Source organism: Cupressus sempervirens, chromosome 2 (genome assembly GCF_028749045.1).
Source record: "Cupressus sempervirens isolate cs-2001-9-10 chromosome 2, ASM2874904v1, whole genome shotgun sequence".
NCBI classification, from domain to species: domain Eukaryota; kingdom Viridiplantae; phylum Streptophyta; class Pinopsida; order Cupressales; family Cupressaceae; genus Cupressus; species Cupressus sempervirens.
The window spans coordinates 573,717,655-573,736,381 of NC_143119.1; the positions used below are offsets into that span (position 1 = coordinate 573,717,655).

At 35.2% G+C, this 18,727-nt stretch overlaps 1 protein-coding gene across 2 annotated transcripts in view; it reads right to left on the bottom strand.

Annotated features, from left to right (window-relative positions):
- Nucleotides 1-934: 934 nt before the first annotated feature.
- LOC149574732 (uncharacterized) overlaps nt 935-18,727 on the bottom strand; it is a 169,433-nt gene continuing 151,640 nt past the window's right edge. For both annotated transcript variants that reach the window (XM_089814549.1, XM_089814550.1), the window contains one exon: nt 935-1,340. In XM_089814549.1, coding sequence (XP_089670675.1) covers nt 1,309-1,340 — 32 coding nt within the window. In that variant the 3' untranslated portion in view covers nt 935-1,308. The remainder of the gene's footprint in view (nt 1,341-18,727) is intronic.

The following is an 18,727-nucleotide window of genomic DNA, read 5'->3' on the forward strand; positions in this document are numbered from 1 at the left end:
GACTTGCAAGTGTGAAGTAAAAGTTTATGTTGTTGATTCGAACGGAACCTTGGGCATGTTAATTATACAAGGTTAAGGCTTTAGTGCATTTTAACAACACGTTTTATCACATATCAGATTCTAAATCACGTGCAAAAAAGGAAGGTGAACTGTAAATGAATAGTCACAATATGCAGTCTCAAAATAGGCTCCTAGCTTAATTTATGCCAATTTTTGCAACGAAATGGGACACATGCCAATAATAGGCGATACCTACTTCCCAATCTTTGCAGACCATGTAAGGGAATAGACCATAAAGAAAAAGCTAAAAAAAGAACATAAGATTTTTACCATTCCAATTAGATGTTTCATATTCGGACTCAAAAATACAACCTGAATACCAATTAGATTTTTCATATTCTGACTCACCTGATGTAGACACAATTCAAGACTATGTAACCTGTCTTTTAGTTTCATTTTAACCCCTTCTGATTGAAATTAATGTGGGATAAGATGTATATGTAAATGAAAACTGACAATGCTTAAAATTCATCATTACACGACTAATCAGGAAGGCTTAATGTATCTCAACAGTTAAATGTTCATTCCAATTAGATGTTTCATATTCGGACTCAAAAATACAACCTGAATACCAATTAGATTTTTCATATTCTGACTCACCTGATGTAGACACAATTCAAGACTATGTAACCTGTCTTTTAGTTTCATTTTAACGCCTTCTGATTGAAATTAATGTGGGATAAGATGTATATGTAAATGAAAACTGACAATGCTTAAAATTCATCATTACACGACTAATCAGGAAGGCTTAATGTATCTCAACAGTTAAATTTTAGTTTCATCAGAGAATCACTTAAGAAACTCTGCAATTGCCAAATGCTTTAAATAGAACTGCTCTTATAGTGCATACCATCAAAAATAGTTATCTCCAACATTTCTAAAACTTGAAATTGGTCATTTCCCAATTAAGCATCAAGCAACAGACAAGGTTAGTCTCCAAAATAATATGGATGTCATCAATGCACCAACTCCATACAAAAATTCCCTTCCTATGAATTGAGCTTTATATTGGACACTCATTCATATTGCAACAGCATTAGAATGTTGCAATTGCCTGTTGAAACAGGCAAATGTGACAGACCCAAGAGCTACCTTTGCTATTGTATTGTTTGAGAAATCATATTGACAACGTAACGTACTTTTACTTTCTGTTCATTCATGACTCGTATAGTACAGAATAATGTCTCTCTCTGATACTATCAGAGACAAAATTAGACACCTGCCCATTTACAAAATTGTTACTCCAACTCAATCACTTTCCTCTTCTTCTATAAGTGGCTCTGCAATATTACACAAAATAAGAAGTACAAAAAATTAATTGAAATAACAAAATCTGTATACAAATACAAAAATGATGGTGTCCCATTGTTCATAAATCATACACCAGCATTTTTGCACATATTATTCCAATGTTTCCAGCCAAGAACCTCTGATGCCACATTATTGTTCCTTTAAACTAAATCTGTCTAATGCACTCTTGAAGTGTTGTAGCCAATTTTAATTCAGTCCTACTGTGTGTGCGCGCACGTAAGGAACTAAGGAATGGGAGGAGCATTTCTCCAGCCAAGAAAACAGCACCAAACCTCTTGCAAGCACAAGCTCACATAACTGATTAAAAAACTGAGCAGAAAACACAATGAAATTCAAGAAATCAAAGCAATTTGTAAACATATTGTTATCTTGGAGAGAGCATGTGAGTGCATTTCGACATGTTGTACCTCCTTGGGGATAATTTTAACCTTCTTTGGACATCAAAAAACTGGACCATTAACAGTACTGAAAATTTGCAGGAGAGGACCAAACTCAAAAAAGCTAGCTATTTTGCTTGACAACTTTGGACACAACAAAAAATAATTTTAAGATGCTTTCCACAATAAGAATCTCACAGGGTGCAAGTGTACTATGTATTTTTGAACAATTGTCAATTGATCATGCTCAACATATCACCTTTCCCTAGCATACAACCAGAACAGATATTTTCTCTTGCAAATTAATGGACGATTACTGGATGCAGAGCAACTAGTAATCTTGAATTTCAGATTCTGAGGTAAAACTAAATTACAGAGCAATGTTCCTTTTATTTTTCTCTTTTACAGATGGCATGCAGTGATACATATAAGGTCTCATAATGGAGGATTACTGGATGCCGAGCAACTGGTAATCTCGAATTTCAGATTCTGAGGTAAAACTAAATTACAGAACAATGTTCCTTTTATTTTTCTCTTTTACAAATGGAATGCAGTGATACATACAAGGTCTCAATATGATGATGACAACAACCTTTTATGTACTAAAAAACAAATTCCTCTGTAGGATAAGAGAGCATAAAAGAAGGCAGAGATTGTGAAGACTAAAGAAAAAATTAAAAAGACAAGTGGTAATATTTCTAGAATCAAAGATGCAGAATCTTAAAGAGGTTAAATGGGTCTTGATAAAAATCACTGGATGTGTGTGGAGCAGTATGCAGAGTAACATTAAAAAAAGCTGAAGTATTTAACTTATTGGATACACAAACAAATAAAGCAGTGTGTTATTAACAACCTTAGAGTTGGCAACCATTTAACTGATTAATGGACATATGTTTCTAGACTTACAACACTCACTGTGTTTCTGGAGCTCAAGTTCTAACTGAATTTATTTCACGAAAACAAACGCCAAATAAGTCTGGAAGACATATCGCAATGTAAAGAATCAGAATTAGTACCCAATGTTTGGGGAACACCGTTAACATGCACACTACTCCACTGTGTCTAAATTAAGAGTTAAAATAATTATTATGTCAGGTTCATACTTCACCATCAAAGCAACACTTCCTGAAGATAGAATGCACTATGTCAAAAACCACATGTATCGATGCAAGTACATGTGCTTCAAAGGGATTACAAATTAACTTCACATGTACCAAACATATATTAGTTATAATGCTGTAGGGCCAACTGTTAAAAGTCAGCACATGGTATAGTACTATACACATTCTGTAGTCTAGGGTTTGGAACAAATTGACTAACCTAACCTTCAATCAAATCTTTGACTCTTGAGTTCACTAACTGTATACACGCTGTAATGTCACCTCTTTCCTAGACAACCACTCAAATGTTGAGATTTGGCTATTATCCGTCTCCATAGGCAAATCTAATGGATGGGACAAGTTATTCCTGCCATGGGAGGACTTTACACGCTACAGATTGGCATTTGGATGGCTTATTTAATGAACAAATAATGTTATTTTATTATAAGTCCCTTTGCACTAAGAATAAAAAAATTTATTTAAGTGACTTTATAAAGTCAACCTATAAAGTAATTTTATAATATTGAAGTCATCAGATAGCTTTATAATATAAAATTAGTAAGTAACTTTATTAAATTGCACAATAAAGTTAATGAAATATTTAATAAACTGCAATTATAATGATCCCTAGACATGGATGCCACCTTTAGGGATTGGATGAAAACAAAATTAAGGAAATTTTAACGAGGCATTGGATTTCAAGGTAAGGAGATTTAATAAAAAGGTTTAATTTCTCATATTAGCTCATTATGTTTAAATCATGTTAATGTCAATTTCGGTCAGATAAAATCCATTGAAGACACACACACACACACATTACCAGATTCTTAATCATGATTAAATGCAAATGTTGATGATAACTAATGAGAATTAAAGAGACATGTCTCCCTATGCCTCTTAATATCATATACATATGCATTGAGAAGGTAACTTGAAACACACAATAAACCTACCAGTGCTATTGCAAGTTACAGAAATGACAAATCTAATAAAATTCAACATGGTATCAGAGCAGGTTCCTTACCAGGCCTATGAGATTTCAGAAATAATTTAAAATTCAACATCTTGGGAGGTGGAGCTATTATAGGTCTCAAAATAGAACCTAATTGTAAATATTATGGATTCTTAATTTGAGGACAAAGTCTGTAAGGTTTTCTTATAGAATTAATAATGAAATTTACGAGAAGTATTTTATATGGTCTTGTTGAAGTTTAAAATTATATTCTGAGGTTTTATACTTCAGCTTGTTTATCGACACAGAAATATGTTACTGGCAATTCAATATTTTTCTGTGTATTATATCTTGAGTTTGCTGAAGACCAGTGAGATATCTGTGGGATCCATCTTTAAAGGTGCGTGTTAAGGTTACACAAATTAATTCTAAAGAGCCGATTCAATAATTATCTACAGCAATGTATTGTTGTTGAAGATCAGCATTATATTAATAACATTCCAATTTGAGAATTTAAATCTGGCAAAGTATTAATATTAAATAATTGGCTGGAGAAAAGGTTTTGGGTTTATTTTATATATTCAACTGTGCCATCACTTTGCAAATAAACCTTCTACGCTGGGAAAGGAATTAGTAATTCATGGTGAAACATTTGTGGAACCCGTGCTTGTAATACTGTATGATAAGTGCTACTGTTTAAAAATTGGTCTTCTAATTATTTGGCATGATAAACTAATGTTTGCTGGACAACCACTGGAGGTCCTCAATATAATTGCTGATACTTTTATGTTCTGATGGATGTCTTGTAATATGGAAGGGATTAATATGTCATTCGAAGAATATTGTGAAGCTTAATATTTAAAATCAACCCTTTCAAGACTCCCAAAGACTTATGATATATTCGCCTTCAGATGATATATCTTCTATGAGCCACAACCATTTTTATACATATCATGTCATTTCAGAAATTGGTGTGGATGAATAAAATCAAAGACAATATATGGGCAGATGAACATAAAGACAAAGTTTTGTATCAAGGTCCTTGAAAACCTGCGACATATCAAAGTTTGAAAAATTCCACATTGTCAAATAAGTAGTTAGAACACTTGCGACATGGCATGAACACCAAATATAAGGCAAGTGATGATTGCAGGATGCACTAACATCGATGACCATAATCTGTGCACTATGAAGGGTAGAAATTCAACAGTTAATGATGGATTCTAAATACACCACTTTGAATAATTCAATGGATTACGGTCTTCATTATGTATAATAGACTAGTCTCTAAGATAAGTTTGGATTGCCATTAGAGTATTTGAAGGTGGATCGGAAACTTATAGATAAATGAGAGATGGACGGAATCTCAAAAGAGTAGAAAACTTAGATATCATGATTGAGCACGCCAAAATCTAAGTGAGGATTGTTGTAAGTAATCTTCAGAGGCATAGGCATAATATTAAGTGGAAATCATGATAAGGAGAGAGATAAGTAATTTTTTATTATTATATCTTGAGAACTACCTTTATTTACATGTTGTTTAATCTTTTATTTGTATTTCTATACGAGCTATTTGCCTTGATCTTTACCTTTCTCTTTGAGGATGTTCTTGCAAGAAAAGGAAGATTGATATCAAAGTCAGAGAGATTCTGATATTTCATCAAAGGCAACATTGGATGAGGATAGTCTAAAAATCCATGTGTGACTGCATGATTTTGATGAGTCTACCCCCTGTGTACATGATGAGGAAGTGATGACTTTTGAATGATTATCACTTGTATCTGTAGAAGTTATTGAAAGCTGACAATCTTACAATAACTTAACCTTCTATTATGATGGACAGCTTATGATGTCTAAGCAGATCATGATAGATTGTAACTTGCATAGTGGATTAGGTTCCTTAAATAGACCATGGCCTTCTATTGTGATGGACATCTTATGATGTCTAAGAAGATCATGATAGATTATAACTTGCATACTGGATTAAGTTTCTTAAACAGACCATGGCCTTCTATTGTGATGGACATCTTATGAAGTCTAAGCAGATCAAGATAGATAATAACTTGCATGGTGAATTAAGTTCCTTAAACAAACCACGACCTTCTATTGTGATGGACATCTTATGATGTCTGAGATAGATCATGATATATTATATCTTGCATGGTGGATAAGTTCCTTAAACAGACCATGAACGTTTCTATTCTAAGTATTATTGAGGATACATTATCTGTGGACATTTTTTGAGTACTTGGTGAATCATGTGATTTGATATTCTGAGGCCATTATGAGATGATATCTAAATGGTGGATATCTTCCAATCAAAGATATCCTTAAAATTGTCACTCTTGATATTACTGTTGATTTATTATCAGATCTATCTAAATAAATATTCAAATCTTATTCACTATTCCTTAATGTGTGTGTGCGTGTATATATATATATAGATTTCTTTCTCTTATTATATATATAGTGATCTTTTGGAGTATTTCTTAATCTGTAATCTTTAATAAATATATTTAAAATTTCTCAAGAAACATTGTCAAAGATTGTGGCCTGAATCCACGATTGATATACTGGTTTCCTGCAAGTGCGCCGACAGATGTATGAATCCGTAGTTTAAATACCACTGTATTTGATATCCAATTATAGATTAAATGCCACACATATGTTTGTGGTTTTCACTAATGTTGCTGATATATCTATGCAACTGTAAATGATATCCAATTATAGATTAAATGCCATACATATGTTCATGGTTTTCACTAATGTTGCTGATATATCTATGTAAATTTGGGTTTACAGTTGACATGGCACTCAGAAGGCTTCAGTGAGTTTGACAATCAACAGTAACCCCACAACATAGAAGACTGGTTATATTTATCTGTTCCCTGTTATCTCAAATCGCAAGCCAAGGATCATATTTATTTTGGTGAGGAGTCACGTCCCAACAGGAGTGACCCCAAGATGGAGTCATGTCCTATTGTAGACATGGCTCCAAGTCACTTTATAAACAAACACTTAATGTGCCCTTTCAGAACAACAACTATTTCATTATCAACCAGACATCTCGGTCAATCCAAATTAATCAATCAAAGTAATGTGAATTGTATTCAGTATAATGTGAGGAGACTGTCAGAATATTATATTATTTTTTGGAAATTTTATTTATCAAATTATATAGACATATATATAAACTATAGAAGAATATATTTATTTCAATCAATTTAAATTGTGCAATAATAATATAATAGATCATATATTTCTATTTGTTTTCACCATCTTTTTATCCTGACTGAACTATAACACATTAACACTCCCTCTTAGTTTAGAAGGATAAACACATAAGTAACTATTACATCATTCGCAATATTTAGTAATGACACATCAAGAGAATATTTGATCAAAAGATTTTTATTGTATTTTGATACGAGTATTGGCCTGCAGAATATCATTATAGTTCACCAATTATTCAATAAGGTTTGATATCAAATCTGATATCATGAGTATTGATCTCCCCGAATATCAAGATTCAATATTCACCATGTACTCAAAAAGGTTTTGATATCACATCTAATATCATGAGTATTGGTCTCCCATAATATCGGCCTTCTAGAATGTTGAGATGCAAGATATTCACCAAGTACTATGAGTAATGGCCTTCCAAAACATCAAGTCGCATGAAATTCACCAAGTACTCTGTGAGTAATAGCCTTCTAGAACATCAAGTCGCCTGAGATTCACCAAGTACTCTGTGTAATGGGCTTCCAGAATATCAATTTGCATAGCATTCACCGTGTAATTTAAAAATATGTATATAAGTTATGTGCACGCGCATTCCAATAATGCTTACCATGTAAACATTTGTCATGCAAAGTATAATCTATCATGATCTACATAGACATTATAAGGTATCCATCATAATAGAAAATTAAGTTATTGTAAGATCATCACCTTTCAATAACTTTTGCTAATACAAGTGATGATCATTTGGAAATCGCCACTTCCTCATGATGTACACAAGGGGTAGACCCATTAAATCACATAGTATATTCATGAATTACAGTCCTCTTGACCACTACAATTTATTGATTAGTGGAGAATCCATCTCACATGGTTTACTCCCTCTGCATCAATATGATTGAGATCACCAAATGTTAGCTGAATAATATCCTCTTTCTGTTCCCTCTATTTCAAGGTTGCCTCTAATGAAATGTTAGTCTCCCTCTTCCTACAATAACATTCTGGGAAATAAAGATCAAGGTGCATAACTCTTAATAGTATGTACAAACAAATAAATGTGATTTTAAAGTTATATATATATATATATAAGTTGGTGGATGGAATGAGAGTAGAAGAGAGACTCCATCTCAAAAATTGTTACCAAGCCAAATTCATTTTAAAAGCATTTCACATTTATTTTACAATTTCGTGAAGATGATAAGAAAATAGAGAACTGCCTCTTAATCCAATATTTCACATGTGTTATGGGTATTTTAAGTTATTTAGAATGGACATCTTTTTCAATCTATATTTGAATTGCTAACTTTGCAAAGGGATGCTTGAGGTTTCAATCTATTAAGGGATTGAAAAGCTGAGTGACCATAGTTGTCACATCTAAAGCACTGCATTTTAGAGTAACCTTTATGTTTCCTCTTTCCTTTGAACTTGGGTTTCTTCCTTTTTCAACTTGGGTTGTGAGAACCGGAATATCACCTCCAATAGAAGTATCATCTTGAGACATTAGCATGCATTCCTCTTGTATGCAATCACCCTTTAGTTGAGCAAGTTTATAAAGCTTGGATCGAGAACATCCTCCTTGTCTAAAAGTTTTTCATGATGGTGGCAGTGCTATCATAGTCATTTCTTTGTCATCATAGATGTGACCAATTGTAGAGAGTTGGTTTCTTAGTTATGTTATCCTCACAAAATATGAAGCAATGGATTCTCCTTATTCATCTTAATGTTGGAGAGTTTGTCTTTCAATGTGAGTATTCTGGTTGTACAGTTTATCTCAAACATTTCTCTAAGTGCTTTGAACATTTCATGTGTTGTGTCTAGTTCTGTAATGACGGGAAGTAGTTGATCCTTCACCCTGTCCACTAGTAATTTCATAGCTCTAGTATTGTTGTTTTCCCATTTATTCAATTCATCGCTTCTTTTGGATGGTGGGCCTGATTTTTCCATAAACTGTTTTAAATCATGCTCCTTCAAGATCAACATTATTCGCAATTTCCAAGCTGCAAAATTTCAGTCACCTTCAAGTCTATCTTCTAGTCTTATTCCATTCACCATTTTGGCAGATTTAGGGTTCAAGAATATTTGAGTGTAGTTGGATAGATAAATCTGATCAGGATTGTCTCTTAGACCTGCTCTGATACCAAGTTAATTTATTATCAGATCTATAAAATCTTATTCACCATTCCTTGTGTATATATATATTTCTTTTCTTATTATATATAATGATCTTTTGGAGTATTTATTAATCTGTAATCTTTAATAAGTAAAATTTCTCAAGAAACACTGTCAAAGATTGTGGTTTAAGTACACAATTGATATACTGGTTTTCTGCAGGTGCATCGACAGAGGAAGAAATTCATAGTTTAAATACCACTGTATTTGATGTCCAATAGTAGATTAAATGCCACACATATGTCCATGGTTTTCTATGCAAATATGGGTTTACAGTTGACGTGGCACTCAAAAGGCTTTTGTGAGTTTGACAATCAACAATAACTCCACAACATAGGACGAATAATATTTATGTGTTCTGTGTTATCTCAATCGCAGGCCAAGGATTATATATTTTTTGGTGAGGAGCCACGTCCTGACAGGAGTGATCCCAAGATGGAGTGACACCCTGTCATAGACATGGCTCCAAGTCACTTAATAAACAAACACTTAATGTGTCCTTTCAAAGCGGCGACTATTTGATTATCGACCAGGCATCCCAGTCAATCCAAATTAATCATTCAAACTAATGTCAATAGTAATCAGTAGAATGTGAATAGACGGTCAGAATTTTATATTATTATTTGGATATTTCTATTTGTTTTCACCATCATTTTATCCTGAGTGAGCTACAACACATTAACAATTACATTGAGGTAATATATGTCCGTGCTAATCCTCCCTAACTAAGAGAGAGTGTTAGTGTTAGTGTAGTTTCAGTTGGATAAAATTCATTGAGTGTGTATATGTATATATATATATATAATCACATTCGTAATCATGATAATAAGCAAATGTTATACTTAACTAATCAGAGTTAAAAAGACATGTCACTACAGAGACATGCCTCTTATACATATGTATTGAGAAAGTAACTAGAAACATGCATAAAATCTACTAGTGCTATTAAAAATTACAGCAATGACAATCCTATTAAAATTCAACAAATCAATTTCAGAATTCTTTCAGAGCAGCTCATGCCAGGCATTTGATGAAGACCAAAACCCCTGGATAATTGTGAATTGGACGAAAACCCAGTTCACCATTGATGGGAATCTATACAGGGTTTACATTCGTGCTTCACTGTACGAATTTTATGTTTGAGTGAAAAAGTTCCTTTCACTAATAAAACATCAAAGGTTTGGCCAGGCATTTTTTTGAAGACCAAACACCTGGACAATCGTGAATTGGACAAAAACCCAGTTCACCATTGATGGGAGTCTAAAAAGGGTTTACATTGGTGCTTCGTTGGATGAATTTTCTGTCCAAGTTAACAAGTTTCTTTCACTAATAAAACATCAAAGGTGTGATGCATTCAGATCAGTCAAATTCACTAGCAAAGAATCCTTCCTGAAGGTTGATTGGACAATATCTGATCAAAATTGACTACAGCGATTCAGGAAAAATTGTTTGCACAAAACATGGATGGGTTTGTAGCAGATTTGGAGGATTTGAAGCTTTTTCTACCCAGTCGTACCTCTCCCAGGCTAGCAGTACCACTACTTGGCAGCCGTACCACCTTTTCTGCAGGTCGTGCCATCTAGGAAGGCTTAGGGTTTGAGTAGAATTCTTCATCAACAATCTTTAGCAGCAGATTGTAACTCATTCAGACAACAGGAATAAATTCTAGATCAGCTTGTTTGACAGCTTGAGGATTTTTATGCTTGAATCAATAATCTTGCCTACAAGCCAGGTGGAGGGTTTAGTATTTTCATCACCGCTTTCAGTATTTGCTTTCAGAAACCATCGTGGATGCAAATAAAATCAATTGGCACCTCTTAGCAAGTTGGATGCACTCATCTTATGATCTTCTGTGGACTCGTCAATAAGTACATCAACCGTTTAAATGTTGATCTCAATCCCTTTTTTATGGTTTTGCAAATTTAAGTTTAAGTTTCTGTTATTAATAAATCAGAACTCAGAATTTTATTTCAGTCCATAACTTTGTACTTTTGTTCAAAAAGCAATGTTTCCTGACATATATTTCATGGTTGAACTCAAAACCAAAACCTAGGCAAATAAACTTAAAACCACTTCATTCAACACCCAAACATTTCAGAAAAAATCAAATGACAATTGGTGGCGATCTTTCAATGGTATTAGAGCCACAATCCTGTCAACTTGTAGTCATGGGTATTGTGATAATTTCTATGTATCCTGGAAGAATTGGGCCATACAGATATTATACTCCCAGGAAAGTATAAGTATAAAGAACAATTCAATTTTGATATCAGTATTACGGGAGATGCAGTTATGGGTGGCATTCATTATGTTAGCAGGAGTCCCCAGCTACAGAATAGACAGAATCAGCAGGATGATCCAGATCATGAGTTGTATATAACTCTTGTTAATACAAAACCACTGACTGTGCATACCTTAGAGCAGATAAGTGGAACACTTGACAGATTGGATTTGTATCACCCTAGGGATAGGTGTAACAGGCATGATAGGCAAGATAGGTTAGTATCAATTGCAGGGAGCCGAGGGAGTAGCAGAGCTTCGTCAATGGACTGTACATTTGGTTCTAGGCATAACAGAGTTCATACATGAACAATAGATAGGCCCATGCAGCCTCACTTCCACTTAGAGAGGAGCTGCAACCAATTGACCCGCTTAAGGGCGTGAAGTTTCAGGATGTTGTTATAGCAGCTAGTAATGAGTGGGCACAACTTCCAGAGCATCTGAGAGATGCCTTTCCCCTACATCAGTTTTCTGCAAAATGTAGAGACAGTATGAGGACTTGTGGTGATAGGCAGCCTAGATAGCAACATAATGGTGAACTCAAGCAACCTACTAGCAAGCTCACTTTATTTTTCTGTGACGTAGCAGGAAGATCAGTGCAAAAGCTTGACATCTACCTTTCACTTAAGTTGATGCCTAAGAATGGGGCTATTCAGTTTGCAGTATTACATTTGGATGGCATGGCTTCTGATTGGTGGCATTATGATTTGGTTACCCAAAACCACAGAGTCACTCATTCTTACAAGGAGTTCACTAAACAATTGATAGCTAGAGTTGACTGTAAGGATGTTGAGTTGTACTACAGGTATATAGCACAACTGCAACAGACTAGACACATTGAAACTTATACTAATGAGCTTCAGTGCAATATTATTATGGTTCCAAAGATGCCTGATAGAAATGTGGTGATGTTGTTCATGGAGGGTTTACATGACAGGTTATGGGATTTGGTCAGGGCTCTCAAGCCTAGGACTTTGCAGGAGGCTATTCAAACTAACTTAGACCTTGATTTCTCTCCATGACCTACTTCTTATCAGCAAGACAAGAAGTTTTCCAAGAGCTACAAGCCATTTCAGAGGTCTACTAAACAGTGCAAAAGTGTGCCACATCCCCCCAGGATAAAGGATCAAGAGACACATAATGAGTTGAGGAGGAAGCTTTGCTTCTCGTGTAAGGAACATATGGAGCCTGGACACCAATGCCTTGGGAAAGGCGAGATGTATCTCATAGAGGTTTATGATGTGAATGATGAGAAGATATAGGATACAGGTTCAAAGGGCAGCCATGTTGAGGGTGAGGAGGAGGCTCCAAAAGTAGAGCTTGGAGATGGCAACACATTGAATATGCCCAATGGTATCATAGCCACCTGTTCAAGAGTTCCTAAATATCATCCCTTTCAGCTAAAGGGAGTGACTAAGGTCCAGAGGGTGACACAATTTCATAGATGAGACACAAGTTGCCAGGCCTGGGTTACCACCAAAGGACTTGTTTGGTTTCAATCTATGTTAACCGGAAACGCATTTCCACCTCTAAGACTCAGGTTTCGGAAACGGGGACGGTTTTGGGAATGGGGGGACGGCAGGAAACGTTTCCAAGCCGTCCCCACCTAGATAGGAAAATTGGAAACGCATCCTCGAAACACAGGAAACAGTCAACAAGTTTTGGAAACTCGTTGACTGTCCCGGGGATTGCATTTTCGTTTCCTAGAGGTTTCTGAGACTTGTAAAAAAGTTTCCGATTTTTACCACAAAAATTAAATAAGCCACCTGCGGACCCCACAACTTCAAATATATTAAAAAATAAAACTTTTAATGTTTTTTATATAGACTTAGGTTTGTTAATATAATAATAATTCAATGTTTTCATTTCCTATCTTAATGTTTTATTATATATAACCTTGCGTCCATTATTATATATAATCATAACCTTGCGTCCATTAATATAAGTATCTTAAAATTATTATATAGACCAAATTTGATTAATCTACATCAATATGATCATTGATAGACATGGTTGATAAACTTGATACTGTAGAAGTTTAATTGCTTAAGTCTTAACTTTTCAATGTTTTCATTTTGTTGGAAGTTGATGTTTTTCATTGTCTCATTTGATTCATTTCATGACTTACTAATGGTATTGTAAGTACTTAGATGATGATTGAAAGTGATTATTTGAATTTTCTTAGATAGTTGAAAATGATGCTATTTAGAATTTTGATTTTCTATGATGACTTAATTAGATGCTGATTGCTATGCCCTATGAACATTGATGAATCAATATTTGATGAATGGAATCAATAATTTTTAACTATGTTGCTGTGATGAATGTAGAATTGATGAATATTTTTGAAAATTCATATATATATATATAGCCGTCCCCTATTCCTGCAAAAAAAAATAAACCGTCCCGGAAACCCGTTTCCCCGTCCCCCTGTCCCCTCGTCCTTGAAACTTGGGGTAACACAGGTTTCAATGTGACAGATGCAAATGGTTTCACTGTGAGTTGCACAACTTAGCATACAAATGGATGAGTACAACTTGATTGATCATTCCTATGTTGTAGGTCTTGGTGAGATTGATACAATGCTTGGCATCCAGTAGTTACAGTCACTTGCCAGGTAAATACAGGATTTCAAGAGGATGGAGTCAGAGTTCATAGAGCGTAGTAAGATACTAAGAAGGTTGTGCTGAAAGCTCTTTTTGATGGTGGGCTTGTGGTGGTTGCAATACAGAGGATAAAATCTATTTATTAGAAATGGAGATGCTACTTGGGCAGAACAATGTTCCATTTCATCCAAGTCACCTTCTTCACAAGACAAGTAGTCATTCTACATTGATGTACAGACAAGTGTTGGACAAGCATGGAGTTTTATACGGTGATAATTCTCCTAGCAGACCTCCAAATTGTGGCTTTGAGCATGTGATTGAGCTTAATGAGTGCCAACAAAAATGGTTCAGCAAGATACAGGCATATGATTTTAACATAGAGTATTTCAAAAAGAAAAAGAATGTTGTTGCCGATGCACACATTCTAGAAGGCCTACAGTTGCTATACTTCGCTCTATAAGTGATATTTCAGCAGATTGAAAGTCTCAATTATTAGTTGAGTATTCAAAGAATCAGTTTGCATGCAAGATTATGGATGGTCAAATTCAAGATGATCAATACACAGTGCTTAATGATATTATCTATTTAAAGAACAGAATTTATTTGGTACCTCGATCAAAACTGTAGGAGAAAATCGTGTGCACCATCCATGGCACACCACTTGCAAGACATCCAAGGTATTTCAAGACATACAAGCAGGTTAGAGAGATTCGCATGGAAGAGTCTCAAAGATGATGTCTTGCATAATGTACGTGAGTGTGTCACTTGTCAACACAATCGGTCCATGTTTGAGCACATCCACTTGAAGAGGCGTAATAGTTTTTTTGTGGAGTAGTTGAATGTTCTTCTCTTTGATCATTACAACCTCCCTCTTAGGACCAAACAGATTTTGGACACTGACTCCTCTCCGATCACATTGGAGGAGATCAATCCAAAATTAAGTGACTTGCTGAGGTCGATCTAGTCTTCATTGAGGACAAGGAGTGGGTTGACTAGGCAGACAGAGAAGTTGAGGCTGTGGCTATGGCAGAGGAGGATAGAGCACGTTCTAGCACACGTACAGACATAGTTGATGTTGATCATGGCACCTCACCGGTGGGGACTATGGCTTCTCAATCCTCCAACACCTACCTTAGATGCTCTTGTAGAAGGCAAACGGACTACTCTGGGGCTGAGGGTCAGGCCAAGACCAAGGATGAGGATGAGGATGAGGATGGCTTGAGCTAGAGCCTAAGTGAATAGACTTGTTTTGTGTTTACAATGTTTATAGTTACACATGTGTTTCATGGAACCTTTGATGTCATGGTTTCATGGATTTAACATTCATTTGACAACATCTGTAATTCTGTATATCTGTCATATGATTGTATGCTTTCTATTTCCTTCATCTATCTGTCATATGATTGTATGCTTTCTATTTCCTTCATCTACACTTAACATTTTACATCGGTGATGGATTTGTCATTTATGTTCTTGTTTATGTATGTGATGACAAATGGTGTTCTATATGATGATGTTATAGTGTCCTTAAGTTTTATTCAATAAAGGGTGCATGAAACAAGTTTTGAATCATTAAAATCCTCTAAAATTTCAAGGGTTTTTTTCTCTTTGGTCATTACAACCTCCCTCTTAGGACCAGACAGATTTTGGACACTGACTCCTCTCCGATCACATTGGAGGAGATGAATCCAAAGTCTAAGTGACTTACTGAGGTTATCGATCTAGTCTTCATTGAGGACAGGGAGTGGGTTGACTAGGCAGACAGAGAAGTTGAGGTTGTGGCTATGGCAGAGGAGGATAGAGCATGTTCTAGCACACGTACAGACATAGTTGATGTTGATCATGGCACCTCACCGATGGGGACTATGGCTTCTCAATCCTCCAACACCTACCTTAGATGCTCTTGTAGAAGGCAAACGAACTACTCTAGGGCTGAGGATCAGGCCAAGACCAAGGATGACGATGAGGATGAGGATGAGGATGGCTTGAGCTAGAGCCTCAGTGAATAGACTTGTTTTTTGTTTACAATGTTTACAGTTACACATATGTGTTTCATGGAACATTTGATGTCACGGTTTCATGGATTTAACATTCATTTGACAACATCTGTAATTCTATGTATCTGTCATATGATTGTATGCTTTCTATTTCCCTCATCTACACTTAACATTTTACATTGGTGATGGATTTATCATTTATGTTCTTGTTTATGTATGTGATGACAAATGACGTTCTATATGATGATGTTATAGTGTCCTTAAGTTTTATTCAATAAAGGGTGCATGAAACAAGTTTTGAATCATTAAAATCCTCTAAATTTCAAGGGTTTTTTTTCATTTTGGTGAGTTGTTGTCGAGTCATAGCCGAGACATCAGTCGAGTTGGCCTTGATGAGTCTAAGTGGAGTCCAAGTTTTGGAACTATGATTTTATGAAAACACATATATGACCTCCTATGCGCGAGTGGTGCATGCCTTCAGCATAATGAATATTGATTTCCTTAGAGTGACCCTAAAACATTGGATTGCAAAGAGCTTGCTACAACTCTTGACATTGCACATTATTGTCAGCTCCAAAATCTGATCTATAAGTTCTAACAGCTTGTGAAGCCTATTTGGCTAAAAACTAGAAAAAAACAGTTGCCATGTACTCCACTTTAACTGAACTTTATGCTACAATTGATTTTTTTCTTATCGAATTGGGATATCATACCTAACCTCACAATGGAACAAAACTCTAAAGCGCTCTTGCAAGCACTAGCATCACTTACCCAATCTGAACTGACAAAGCTATGCGATACTAAATCTTCATCTCGAACTCATAACGTATTGTACCTTTCAACTATCAAAGAACATGTTTTGCAGCAATTCAATGAACTTGCCCTAGCTTAACCATAAACTAACTTGAGGTAATAATTGCAAAACAAATATCAAGTCAAGCATTTACCAAGTACATTAGAGTACCTATCAATTATTCGTATACAAATGGATCCACCAAATCTGATTCTGTCAACTTCATTTTTTGAATCTATGGAGGAGCAAGGGACTTAGTATCCATCAACTGAAATCTTTTTATAAGTTCTAATTTGTTCTTCTCGACTTATGTGGACTTCTTTTGTGCCTTGTCATTCTACAAGACCTGACAAAGAATGGATAAGACATCAGTATATTTCATGTCAAGTTCAAATACCAAATCCCTCTAGAGTCATTATGAGCTCAACAATTCCCACAACAATATGATCATCCACATACAAAACTAAAAAACTAGATTGATCGGTAAAGATTGGGATTTGCAATAGTTTAACAAAGCCAACATTACTAAGTTCTCATCTATTCAGGAGTGCCAAACATGAGATGCTTGCTTTTCGTCCTCCATACATGGGTACCTTGCCCATGCACCTCAAATCATTTAGGTTGGTTTAATGTTTACATAATCCCCTTCCTCAGACTATTTTTGTACCCATCTGATGTAAGGGCCAATCAAAATGAGTATCAATGATCATAATTAGCTACACAAAAAACCAACCTAGCAATTTGAGCAAAAATCTTATTATAGAATACTGCCTATTTCTAAGAGAACCAACTTGTAACAAATCTAACCTTAAGTTTCAATATGTTCTCATTTGGTACAATTTCACTTTTTTTAACAAATTTGCATCAATCACTAATTTCTCATGAGGTCTTGGCACAATCTCCCAAACATCACTCTTAACAACGGAATTATACTCCTCCACAGCATTTCACTATACCTACTTTGAGTTTGCTCCCCCAAAAGTGCAAGGCTTCTGATAGAAGACATTATAGCAACATAACTTGGAAACTTTGTAGGTGGAATGCTCATTCTGAACAAAACAATGGCGCTCCTACTTGCTCGTGTGCCTACTAGAAAGTTTGGTATACCATTTAGGCTTCCTTCTTCCTAGTTGATTAGATGTGGCTGACGTATCTTCAGCCATACTAAACCTTGGTTGATCAGCAATATACGCAGCTGTAATTTTCTGGTCAGATATTGGAACAGCAGGTTTTGTTTGCTCTCCTGAACCTTTAGGGGAGGTTCTCGAGGCTCAAGGGACCTAACATCCTCATCAAAATTAGTATTTGTACTGAACACTCTTTCTCTGTCATAAACATGAACTGCTAAACCTTGAGGGACTTACTATATCCCACAAAGACACCCTTAGGCTAGAAGATTCAAACTTGGTTCTTTTCTACTCTTAAACATGAAATTGGCTTTTTGTAAAGTCTACTCATTCAACACTTCAAGAGGACACTTTTTAAACATGTGTGCTACAAAACTACAAGCTTGAACCCAAATAAATATCAGTAGATCTGAGCCATGAATCGTAGACTTGCAATCTCTGTAATGGGTTTGTTAATTTTTTTACCACCCTATTCTACAGAGAGTTGCAAGGCACTGTCAATCCCCTCGTGATCTTTGCTTTTTAACAAAAATTATCAAAATCTTTGGGGATTAGTCACCTACATTTTCAACCTCAAAACTTTAATCTTTCCACAAGAGCTTTAACTCTCTAATTATTTAAAAGGTCGCATCTTTGATCTTCATGAAACAGATACAGGGCTTTCTTGATGAATCATTCCTTAAATAAAAATAATGAACATTTTCAGGCAATGAAA